The 12,828-nt window shown below is 41.7% G+C and overlaps 3 protein-coding genes across 3 annotated transcripts; 2 read left to right on the forward strand and 1 right to left on the reverse strand.

The window, feature by feature from the left end:
• Positions 1 to 43: 43 nt before the first annotated feature.
• Positions 44 to 5,251, reverse strand: maff (v-maf avian musculoaponeurotic fibrosarcoma oncogene homolog F). The gene is made up of 3 exons (XM_084485208.1): positions 5,112 to 5,251; positions 3,416 to 3,499; positions 44 to 2,798 (listed from the first exon to the last, which is right to left on the reverse strand). The coding sequence occupies exons 2-3, from the start codon at positions 3,446 to 3,448 to the stop codon at positions 2,355 to 2,357; spliced, it is 477 nt and encodes a 158-aa protein (XP_084341334.1). The 5' UTR covers positions 3,449 to 3,499; positions 5,112 to 5,251; the 3' UTR covers positions 44 to 2,354.
• A 540-nt stretch (positions 5,252 to 5,791) lies between these two features.
• On the forward strand, positions 5,792 to 8,745 carry tomm22 (translocase of outer mitochondrial membrane 22 homolog (yeast)). Its single transcript, XM_084485216.1, has 4 exons — positions 5,792 to 6,047; positions 6,208 to 6,326; positions 6,520 to 6,637; positions 7,737 to 8,745. The coding sequence occupies exons 1-4, from the start codon at positions 5,958 to 5,960 to the stop codon at positions 7,809 to 7,811; spliced, it is 402 nt and encodes a 133-aa protein (XP_084341342.1). The 5' UTR covers positions 5,792 to 5,957; the 3' UTR covers positions 7,812 to 8,745.
• Positions 8,746 to 9,258: 513 nt separating this feature from the next.
• On the forward strand, positions 9,259 to 12,759 carry dmc1 (DNA meiotic recombinase 1; the record flags this gene model as incomplete). Its single annotated transcript, XM_084485310.1, has 13 exons — positions 9,259 to 9,315; positions 9,420 to 9,464; positions 9,567 to 9,713; positions 9,809 to 9,891; positions 10,065 to 10,117; positions 10,221 to 10,262; positions 10,471 to 10,543; positions 10,957 to 11,048; positions 11,299 to 11,372; positions 11,555 to 11,669; positions 12,292 to 12,352; positions 12,455 to 12,571; positions 12,690 to 12,759. 13 exons carry the CDS (start codon positions 9,259 to 9,261, stop codon positions 12,757 to 12,759), a joined length of 1,029 nt encoding a protein of 342 aa, XP_084341436.1.
• Positions 12,760 to 12,828: the final 69 nt, after the last annotated feature.

Genomic DNA, 12,828 nt, shown 5'->3' on the forward strand with positions numbered 1-12,828 from the left:
TGATGTCGATAAAAATCTCTTGTCAACAATCATAACCACACAATTGTATGTACAATATATACAACATTTATTTTAATTATTAATATATAAAATAGACAATGTACTTTAAGTTTTTTTTACCATTGAAAAAATACATGTAATAAATACAAAGACCATCTTTTTCGTTTTGCAGTATTACAAAACATCCAGCACAATTTGACAGATCTGAGACAAAATATTACTGAGAATAAATGCTATGCAACATCTGATATCAATATAGCTAAATATACGCCTCTTACATATATATAACAAGGAGTATCTGACAACACACTATAATGTGTTGCAATGCCTGCTTTCCAACATCATATTGCTAGCCCTATTTGAAAGGCCCAGTCCTCCCCTCCCAGCCTACTGGAGCTTGGGTAGCAGTTTTTACTGAAAGACAACAGATTAAGGTTTTCTAGTGAATTAAGCACCACCTCCATTACACCTTTCTACGTCAATGTCTCTTCCTCTTCCTCACATTCTCTAACCTTTTTCCTGCCACTCTAACGCGTTCCACCTCCCTCATTTCAACCCTCCTTCCATCTTTCCCTCTTCTCAAACCAGAGACATCTTGTTCACCGTTCAACTTTCACCATGACCTTGCCGTCATGCCAATTCAGAAAAGACCTTAATTATTTTTTTCTCCATAAATAAACAAAAACAAACTTACACATCATAAATCACCTCAGTACTTAAATAATGGTTTCCCCACAAGACGCCACTATGAAATCAGGACAAACGTGGCAAATATGCGCACACCAAGTAAAAAGTCCACATACAGCAAACATGGCCATTGGCATTTAGCATTTTCTACTCTGCTCATAACAGTTAACATTTTGTAATAAAAAAAAAACAGTTATAGTAATCATCTTTAGTCAAAGTACAATTATTAGAGGTGAGAATAATCCCAAACTAGTCATACATCGCAAGTACTTTCAAAAAAACAAACATAACATCACAGCACTCATTAGCTTGTCTTTTTTTATAATATCCATTTTAAATACAAATAAAATATAGATTATAGCTCTGGTAAATGTCTCTCGACATTGTCGTCTTTCGCAGGTAATTACAAAGATTCGAAAAAGAAACAAACCAGAAAAAGAAAAATGGTAATTTAGGACAGTTTTTGCTCTGATTTAGCATAACTTTTAGCATGACGCAGTGCTTCATATTTCAATGGCGGTCGTAACTTAATGACCAACATCCGTCCAAGATAATTACGTTTTCGTTTAGTTTAGTTTTAAATACAAAAGCCACAACAGACTAAACATACAATTAAAAGCACAGTAATACCTATGGACAGTGAAAGGGAGTACAATGAATCAGCACTTGGACAATACTAGACTCCATACATATAAACACAGAACGAATTTGTGGTCTGGACCTCTTGGAACAAAAACAAAACAGAAGATTGGGCAATCCATGAATCAAACCTTCCTTCTCAACGGTTCCTTCACCACCGAGTATTGCTTGTCCAACCCAAACTAGAAGAGACTACTGAGACACACAGACATCGAGAGAATGGTTGTACAGTGTGTGTGGGGAAACTGAAGAGCATAGTCTGGTCGGTATTCAGCGAGTCGGTATTCATTCCTGTCTGTATTTGAAAAACAAAAAAAAAAATGACACGGACACACTAAAACACAAAACTGTCTAAAAAAAGTACACAACCCCACCCTGCCTCCCACCCCCTTTTTCAGCCCTGTAGCACTAAGCGACTAGTTGACCCAGACGGATCTGTGGACACACGAGGGAGTGGGATTGCAGACGGTGACGAGCAAAGAGGAGGAGGCGGTGACCGAGACGTCTGCCCTCTCTCCAGCTGTATTGTTGTTGTTCTAGGGGGGTGGGAAGGGGGGTTAGATAAACGAGACAGAGACCACAGCCGTACACACGGCCGTACATACAGGGACAAACATGAGCGCTGGCGGCACGATCGGCGTTGTCAAGGGATGGGACGCGGGAGCTCAGCTGCGTGGCCTCTGTTTGAGTCTGCCCCGGCCCACGGGTCAAGCCAGGAATGACTGGGAGATGTGTGTGCACGCGCGTGTGTGTGTATGTATGTATGTATGTGTGTGTGTGTGTACAAGTGCTGTGTGTGAGTGTCGACGGAGCCTGAGATCACTACAACTGAACATGAAGTGCGTTTTTTCGTAAGTGCTTATCATTTGTATCGTCCATCTCTCTCCTCCTCGCCGTGTATCTTTGCACGCTCGCGCACGCGCGTGTGTATGTGTGCGTGCGTGCGTGTGTGTGTGAGTGTGAGCTCAGGTGTCCCTCTCCTTGTTCTATTCCAGCTCCTAACTCCTCCTGCCTCCTGCCTCCTGCTCCTAGGAGCCGCCCTGCTCTCTGTGTGTCTGCGGCTGGGCGGGGCTCTTGACGATGGTGATGACCGAGGCCGTGTTGAGGCGCGGCGCCGTGGCCAGGATGTTGCCCCCGCCGGACTCCAGGCCGCGGGCGAACCGCTGCAGGGCGGCCAGCCGCGCGCCCAGGCCCTCCAGCTCCCGGCGCATGCCGTCGTTCTCGGCGCCCAGCCGCTCCACCTCCCGCTGGAGCTCCTTCTTCTGCTGCTCCAGGGCCTCGCGCTGGGACACGCGCTTCACGCGGCAGCTGGCGGCGTAGCCCCGGTTCTTCAGGGTGCGCCGGCGCTGCTTCAGCTTCTGCACCTCCTCGCGGGACAGCCCGCGCAGGTGGAGGTTGAGCTCGCGCACCGACAGCGACATGAGCTCGCTGTCCGACAGGATGGGCACGTTCTCCCCGCACTCCCTCTTCACCTGTGGGGGGGAGAGCGGGGGGTGAATTAAGGACGACATGGAAAAAAAATAAAGCCGTTCTTCTGTTCATATTAGTACATAATATATTTATAATAATATACATATAATAACATAAATATAAATAATAGTAAACTATAGTAGTAATAAACATGGTAAATATTATCACAGAATACAACATAAATATAATTTTATTTGATCCAGGACCTGATTGGATCGTGCGAAAGTTGCAAATCATGCTAGCTGTGTGCTTGTGCTAGACCGTTGCAGCCTTTAAACAAAGGCGGGTGAGGAAAGACGCTCCGCTATTGATTGGAATGTTAAGCCTTCCCAGTGCGGAGAAGCTGATGTCATCACCTCCCCCCCCCCCCCCTTTTTTTCTCAGCCGTAGAGGAAGTCATTGTTTTTAGATTGTGATGTTTTAATAACTACTCATTACATTTTTTTCCTTTTGGGCGTAGTTTGGCCTTTGTTCAACTATGTGCCCGAACCAAAACCACAGTTGAACAGGGGGTTTAAACATACGATTAAAACACTGGAGGTGAAAAACTCTTCAAAGTGGCTTCAACATGAGCTGAGCACATGTTGAAATACCAGAGCGCTGTGAGGCCCCCTCTTACCTTCAGGGCTTTGCTATTTCTCTCAGACGTCATGCTTTCACCGTTTCTCCCCCCGTCCAGAATCCCGTCACAGATTCAGACAATCTGCAGAAAAGGTAAAGTAAATGTTATGACATGTAATTACACTTAACAAGCCATCTCCCTTACCATCTAACATGACATTAACAAACCTTAAAAGAGGTGTGTGTGCATACAGAAACAAGAAAAGAAAAGGCCCAGATTAGCCATGCTTTTAAAAAAGTGGCATTTCGTTAATATCTGGTTTTATACAAAAGGAGAGGGAGGATTTGAAAGCCGACTGCCGTGAGTGTTCACTGTGTGAGCGCGAGGGGGAAGTCACGGTGTACCCACCCCTTTTGTTGCTCAAGGCAGGTGTTGTTCCCTAAACACTTCCTCTTATCGGCCATCAAGAAAAATAACGAACTAAAGTATAGCTGTCTCCCCATGGCTACCCGGAAAGCAAGTCATCTTCTATTGAACGTCTCTTTAACACACTGCCCCCAATTGTTCATGTGTAACAATGGGCCTTGTGATTAATACTTATTAGCCTACATTGTGATAGTAGAGGCCCTTAAACAATATCCTACAATGATATGAATCTTTCTGGAAAAAAATAAACATGTCAAATGTATATTTAGCTAAATTTAAAACCGATCTAACGCAGGCGACCACTACAGCAATAGCATTGGAAAACATAAAAACTGTAAATGCAACGTTGTAAAAGTTTAAACTCCGGTTTTTGGTAAATAATGTACATATTTCTGGCACATGTAGGCAAAAGCTCAATAGTAAGCGTTAAGGTGAAGTCATCATGTCCTCCTTACATTGTTTGAATCCCCTCCCTCCTCACACAGGCCAACGTGTTTACATCAAATGCTCTGTTAGCCAAGTGGAAATATAATTTCCCTGAAAAAGCATGGCCCTTTTGTCTCCAGCCGCCACAGTCCGACCACGAGCAGTGGGTTGTAAACCGACGTTCCCGTTTCTAAAGTCAGCGTGATTCAGCAGTATGCACTCTTCCGCGCCACGAGTGTCCTTGGTGTCAGACCATGTAGCTTCAAGGAATCGTGTGATCGCTTCCCGTGATCGTTAATAACATCCGAAAACACAACAACACAGTTTATTCGGTTTCACCATGAACATGGTAGGGTTTTAAGAGCTACGGACTGTGACCTGACAAAACACAACATGCCAAATGATTGTGACAAAAGGCGAACCCTACAACCGTGGTTGAGGATAACACAACTACATATTAAATACCGTTGTAGTCGTTGGCTAAATAGATAAAGTTGAACACGTTGGAAGCCAAATTCCAAACATGAAACAGGACATTTGTTAAAAAACATATCCACCCATGTCCTTATAGGGAGAGGAGCTGGCGAGCTGGGGGTAGCATGCTAAACTGGGCTATAGTAAACAGCAAGTACGCAGGACATCCATTTTAGCAAGCTTTTAAAGAAATCCCAATTAAATATGTTTAAATACACAGTCACTCCATATCTCGCCAAACATTCTGTTATTTCATCCGGCGTGTGTTTGTTGAATATTCACCCTCAATTAAAACCGTAATCGGATGAAGTAAGCACAATATTTTGACATATTTGCTTAGGCTGGCTAAAAAACATGCTACTAGCACCTTAGCATCAGGGGTTGCTAGCTGGCTAAAGCAGATTAAAGCAAACAGCTGCCTACTCACTTGTCCTTGGTTTAAGATATGCGGTCGAGTAACAGTGGAGACGGTTATGGCTGTCAATGTAGAAGAAATTGATACGTTATCCGAATACAGCTCAGCGATGTATCTGCTCGGTCGAAGCAAGTCTAGCGACAAAATGTCAGTCCGCCTTTTCCCGGAATTACTCTGCTCTTTGAGGTTGGATTCTTTCATTCATAAAAAACACAGCAACAATGACGTAAGGCCTGAGGAATGAAGGCGGACCATTTCCGCCCCCACAGCGTACTCCGAAAAGATGTAAACAAGGAATCCCTACATCTCTAAAGTTTTCCACGACCATTCCCACCGTTTTTCATTTAGTTCATGCCCAAGATAATATGTTTGCCTGCCAATACGACAAGATGGTCTTTGATTATGGAATAATTCTAGGTATACATGTTAAGAGGATTTTTAAAACATTTGTGAATACTATAAAACATATAAAAAAATCCGTACCATCGTATTAAAAACAGATGTGGATCATTAAAAAAAAGTCACATGTACTATCTCACTATTGCATTGCGTGGGCCTTACTACACAATGTAGTTGTTGACGAAGCCCTGCTGTTTGGCCGCTTGTACGCTAGGGGGCAACATAGATTTTGAGCTATACTAGCATATGACCCTTAGCCCCGTCTGCTTCCAGCGCACATGCTCATTCGCCGGGTGACCTCAGTAAGAGCAAGCCACTCAAAACTGTCATTTCGCAGTGTGGTGGTTAAATCATTCAACACTAAATATATAGACAACTGTTGCACTCATTTTCGGCGACTTGCGAAGCTGTCCGCATTGCAGATTTAGGTATCTAGAGAATACGCGATAACACTTAGTAATGCCTTCTATTGAAGAGCTCACCCCCGGTACTGGGCCTGTCGTAACTCGGCCCCCTGACGATGAAATTGAGGACGATGAAGATGAAGAGGTATGTAGAGATGAACATTTAAGGTACAACGGCTTCTTGAGTTACACTACAACGACGGCATTTTTGGTCGAATTGAGACTGCGGTGTCCGTCTAGCCTGGTACTGTCTTTCTTAATCCCGTCATGTAATGCGGTCCCATCTCTGTTTCCCTCTTGGACAGTTTGATGAAACACTAATGGAGAGGCTTTGGGGTTTAACCGAAATGTTTCCAGATACTGTGCGCAACGTTGCTGATGCGTCTGCACACTGCTCCGTCTCCTTGGTCAAAAAACTGTACAGGTATGCCCTTTCAGACAATCGGTTTGACTCGATTGTGCACTTCCGTGACAGGTCAACATGAAGCACAACTCACCTGTATGCTTGTATGGGGACTATTTAATCCACATGTATATGATATATATATATATATATATATATATATATATATATATAAAGGTGTTATTATATCTTACTAAATTATGTGTGTTTACAGTTTCTCTCGCTCTGCCCTCTGGGTGGGCACTACCTCGTTCATGATCTTGGTACTTCCTGTGGTGTTTGAGACGGAGAGACTGCAGCTAGAGCAGCAACAGCTACAACAACAGAGACAGGTTGGTGTGCAACAATCAAAAGTTCACCAATAACTTTGAAAACCATCGTTTTGGGTTGAGAGTTTTAGGAAGGAGGAGGGGCGTGTCATCCAAATGATTAAGACCCACACCAACATTGTGATAATTATTTAGTACCACCATTATGTATGATAATGAGTGATGTTGCATATGTAATGTGCCACCTACTGTAGCATTATACTACAGGTGTCTGGGATGCTAAACCCTTGCTTGGCCTTGGACATTAAATTAACCACTGCTCAGACGGAGCTTCATCATCCAAACACTCCGTAGCGTTATACTATAGGTGTCCCGGAAGCCTAACCCTCACTCGGACACCAACATCAGAATCAAGGGCTGCCCAGAACGAGCTCCACACATTTGCATATCCACACAAACCTGGCGTTATACTACAATAGGCCTTTCAGACATGCACTGTAAGTCATACATTCCCCAGGTAATACCCGCTGGGGCTGTATGTCTGAACGCAAATGTCCGAATCCGCCCGTCTGGAGTTTACCCGGTCAGGCCCCTAGTGTAATATCCGGGAATTGGAGAGCATGAGAATTCATAGCGAGCAAGGGGGAGTGTTGTGGATGTGTTGATGACGTTTCTGTCATGTGGCTGGTCCGAAACCAGGAGCAGCAGAGAGTCTAATTGCTTTGTACTTTTCTCTTCTTGCCTGTATTTTGTTACATTTTCCACTTTTCTGTTGATATTGAGGATACGTCTAAATCAATGCAGTATCGATATCACCAGGTCACTCCGGACCTGAATATCCAGAGTTTAACTGGACTGCATGTCTGAAAGGCCTATACATTTCTGAAAAGCTTTCACTTGGATGCAGTCAACCGCTGCCCAGACAGAGCTCTACACGTCCACACAAAACATGGAGCCGGTCTCCCTTAGACTTGACATCGAAATGCCTTGGAAAAGGCCCTTTGACGTCACAAAATGTCTCGAAGGCCTGCATACCAAGCAGGGTGACACTTTCGGGGGTCTTTTGGGGAGACTGGAAAAAACATAGGGTTTTACTCCAGTTTTCTCTCAATTAGGATATTATTGACCTTCTGGCTTTCCCCGTATGCTCCTTGTCTTCCAGATCTTGTTAGGGCCCAACACTGGGATGTCTGGTGGCATGCCCAGCATGATGCCCCCAGCCCCAGGGAAGATGTGACGAAAACAAGGGTCCCACACAAGCCCCAGAGCTGCTCCCAGCCGTCCAGAGGGGCAGCTCCAAGGAGACACTGACCAGAAAGGGAGAGAATCTAGGAAAATGTCTAAAGAGCAAAGGCTGCACGCTCAGAACATGACAACAAGTGCATTCCAGCAACCTGATTTAGCCGGTTGAATGGTACTTAACGAGAAGGAAGTGGGTCCTGATTGCCATGTCCTGAGTGTCGCAGTTAAATACGTCCCCCTTTGCCCCCCCCCCCCCCCCCTCTCACAAGGTTCTGTTTACTCTAGTATCTTGCGTAGACTGATTTCCTGGAATAATGTCTCTGTTTTCATTTTATATATATATATATTTACAACTATTGAAATAGTGTTCCCAAGGGACCTACTGGTAATGGTGGATAATTGCAACAGATGGGGTTTAAAAAATAATGTTTAGGGTTTACCAAATGTGTGTTTAAGTCTGAACAACATCCTTAGATGTCTGAATCGTTATTCTTGCCATTGAACAACGCCTACATGTAATCTTGTGTCAAGAGATGGGAAGCGGAGACCTAACCTCCCGAACCAGAATCTGAGTGCTATAAATTACACTTGCCTGTTTCATGTCTTATCTCATGAGTTTGTGACATTTTACTGTATCTTCATTCGTTTTTTTTTGTCTCTGTCCTGCATCAAATAGATACCTGGAAAAAATACTTCTGGTGTCCATATTAATTGATTGGGTATTTTAATATTAAGCCACAAGCAATGTTATTCCATTTCCTAGAAGTTAATGCGTCTCCTGGAAATATAAAAAATATGTGATTTGATTCGAACTATTTTAGGTAGTGGGTGCATGACTCATCGTTGTAAAATAATGTTTTTCTATTAATTTGGTAATCCAACACTAGCATCATTTAAGGGTGTATAAACGGCTCGTAATAAAACCACTTTTGAACCGTCCTAAATGGTTGACTGATGCATTTAAGACTGGATTAGTGTTTATTTGTTGTACAGAAAAAAAACTAAGCCATTGAATGCACACATCTTGGGTAAATAACAGATGCATGGCTCGAAGAATATTCTTATTTAATTCTTATTTAATATGATAGATTTGTCATCTGTTCATCCAAACCTCCTGATTTGAAAGCACGTGATCACATTATTCCCGCCACATAAGGAGTTAAACAAACGGACCTTGAATAGTTTGCGGGGAGAGAACTATTACAACATATTTTATACCGCCTATATATTTAAAACGTACTTATTTTATGATTAATAATTCTAACTACTAGTTATCGATATTGAAAATTGATTTGTGGATGACATACATTTTAAAGCAAAGGACTTGAGGCTATAGGACAATTTCCCTATTTTATGCTAGTAAGTTAATTGGTTAAGCTAACACTTGCCATTCGACAATAGCTTTATAACTAACATCTATAAACCTATATATCTAAGTCGGTATGAAGACTGGAGAGGATCAAGTTGTAGAAGAGGTTGCCTCTTTCGAAGATGATGAGGTAACTCTTACTTCATACCTTTAATGTATTCATCTAACGTTATAATTTGAATACATAAAATTACGTATGTCTGTACATTCAATTCCTATGCTTCGTCTTAAAAGGAGTCATTTTTTCAAGACATAGACCTTCTGCAGAAACATGGAATTGTAAGTATCATTAGCACATTAAATCAAAAATCAAGTCTATCCACTCACACACACACACACACACACACACACACGTTGCCATTCTCCTTATGTTATGTACAGAACATGGCCGACATCAAGAAGATGAAGGCCGTGGGTATTTGTACGGTGAAGGGCATCCAGATGACCACTCGTAGAGCTCTCTGTAACATCAAGGGGCTGTCAGAGGCCAAGGTGGAAAAAATCAAGGAAGCTGCTGGGAAAATGCTGGTGAGAGAAACATGAAAACATATTTAATACAGTCAATCAATCAAGTTTTGTCGTTTGTGCGGTGGTATGCCCTTAGTCTTTGTTTTACATTGTAGACAACTGGTTTCCAGACTGCGTTTGAGTACAGCACCAAGAGGAAGCAAGTGTTCCACATCACCACTGGGAGCCAGGAGTTTGAGTTAAGATTTGAATACTTCTTTTGTATTTGTTGACTAGTTTTAGTTAGAGTCTCCTTTCAATGGACATTTAATGTTCCAAGGTGAAAATTAAGCAGTTCTGTCTCTGCCTCTGTTATGAATATACCTAAATAACTGTGAATGTTGTTGATGATATTGTGTCCTATCTTTGCAGTAAACTTCTGGGTGGAGGTATAGAGAGCATGGCCATCACAGAAGCTTTTGGGGGTGAGGACACAACGTGACACAACATACACTCTCAGCAACAAAACCATGTCAAGATTGTCAGCCAAGTAAAGATTGAAATGCAGCAAATTCATTTTGTTTGCAGAATTCCGTACAGGGAAAACCCAGCTTTCCCACACTCTTTGTGGTGAGTCAACATTTATCTCTGAATACATGGGATGGATGAAACAACATCAGATACGACTAATACTACTAATACACTTTATTTGTGTAGTGCCTTTATCTTTCAGGGCATTTGAGGACCTTTTGAATAATATTTCCAAATATTATTTTAGTATGAAGCAACCCATGAAACGATAACACATTAAAAAACAGACTATTTTCTTGTGGCCTAGTGACGTCTCAGCTGCCTGGGGAGGACAGCTACATGGGTGGGAAGGTCATCTTCATTGACACAGAAAACACTTTGTATCCTTCCCATTGAAAATTTCACTTGCACTACCATCTTTCTTATGGTACCAAGATTATATATTATAGCCTTTGTAGTTGTGGAGATATACTCAGAAAAAGGCCTAGTTATGAAGAGGTTAATAAAAATCTAATTCATTAATCAAACAATCATTGTATGCCCTCAATGTTATGTAATCTTTACCCTGTGGTATCAAAAATGGTATCAAATATCGATATTTTTATAATAATGATTTTTTTAAATATTGTATCGAAGTAAGAAAATCCAGTATTGTGACAACACTAATCCTTACCCTGGATCATCCTTTGTCTCATCCTCTACACAATAATTGTGATTTGTGTTAGAATGTGTCTGTCTCTCTGCTGTATCCCCATTCTTTCTTGACCTGCTTCAACCCTTGTCCTGGCTCCAGTCGCCCGGATAGACTGAAGGATATTGCTGACCGATTTAACGTGGACCATGATGCCGTCCTGGACAATGTGCTTTATGCTCGTGCCTATACCAGTAAGAAAAACCTTTAGCATTTGCAATTTTGTATTGCAAATGGTAATACATGTTAGTGCTGGATGTAAATGTAATACATGTATATGAGGTATGTAGCCCCCAAGAGGGGCACTATTACAGAAAGATGTGCAATTACTTGCGGTGTCTAGACATGATGCCAAGTTTACATGTGTGTTTATATCTGTAAAGTGAAATTAGCCTCTGCAGAGCATAGTGATAGCCTAAGAATGCACTCCTGCTTTGCCCCTAGGTGAACACCAGATGGAGCTGTTGGACTTTGTTGCAGCAAAATTCCACGAGGAAGGGGGAGTCTTCAAATTGTTGGTACATGAGAGGAAACTATCCAAATATATTATTCAATATCATATCAATATCATTTATAGTATTCTTTTTCATGTATCTTTACATTTCATCATTATCTCCTGCAATGTTTGGTTCAGTTAAGTCTTAAATGTATTATTATGTGATGGTAGAAGTGAGTCTCTGGTTCCTCTGTGTCTCTTCAGATCATTGACTCCATCATGGCTCTGTTCAGGGTGGACTTCTCCGGACGTGGAGAGCTGGCCGAGCGACAGCAGAAGCTGGCCCAGATGCTCTCCAGACTGCAAAAAATCTCTGAAGGTCTCTTCTTCATTCATAAGAAAAGAGAGGGTTGTACAACCCTTAATGTGGGCCACAAAGAACCATATCAGCTCTATCAGAAATGGTCATTGATAAAGTCACAATCTGCTTAAATATTAGGCATAAATAAAGCTGCATTGGCTCTGTGCAATCTTAAAACACGATGGAAAACAATGACATATGAGATCATGACCACAGAATTCATTGTTTACTTGCAATGATTTATCTTTATTCATTAATTTAACTGCCTATGCCTGCCATTATTTGTTTATGTTATTACATTTTACTTAACTGATTACTTGATACAGAAAAGCAAATGTAACATACAGATAGTGTTAGGAACTGTACTGTAACAGAAAACAGGTGATGTCAAATCAACTCTTTATGATCAGAAGTGAATTACAAAAGAAATTATGTAAAAAAAAATTTTTTATATTGTTCATATTATTATTGTTATCTATCTTTATTCATAGTATTATATTATTATTCTGTCACAATGATTGAAGGCATATTAATGACACATAAATAAGAGTTTATGTGTGAGGCCATTGAAGACCCACATGAAGGACTTAACAAACCCTGTTTGTATTGTAGCTCACTGGCTGATCTTGATTCCCTCCAGAGTACAATGTTGCAGTGTTTGTGACCAATCAGATGACAGCTGATCCAGGTGCATCAATGTCGTAAGTACTGCTGCAGTATGTCAAAGTAAAAACCTTGATTATTCTACATTGGCTCCTTAATTCCATTTAAGCTGTTATTCATGTTATTTTCTCACCATTCAGGTTTCAGGCTGATCCCAAGAAACCTATCGGAGGACATATCCTGGCCCACGCCTCCACCACTCGGATAAGCCTGAGGAAAGGAAGGGGGGAATTGAGAATTGCCAAGATATTTGACAGGTGATTGACAAGCCAAGAGCCTATTTGAGTCAATCCAACAGTAATTTGAATGGTAATTCCTGCTTCACTAGTATCTAAACTGTCTGATTACATTCTTTGTTTGTCTTATTTCTTGTAGTCCTGACATGCCTGAGAATGAGGCTACTTTTGCCATCACCCCTGGAGGAGTAAGTGATGCCAAAGAGTGAGAGAGTGTTGGCATGACTCAACGGATACGGAATACGATGACAGTGCTTCTTTCAAATATTTATGGCATT

The sequence above is a fragment of the Micromesistius poutassou genome (genome assembly GCF_964030765.1).
Source record: "Micromesistius poutassou genome assembly, chromosome: 21".
NCBI classification, from domain to species: domain Eukaryota; kingdom Metazoa; phylum Chordata; class Actinopteri; order Gadiformes; family Gadidae; genus Micromesistius; species Micromesistius poutassou.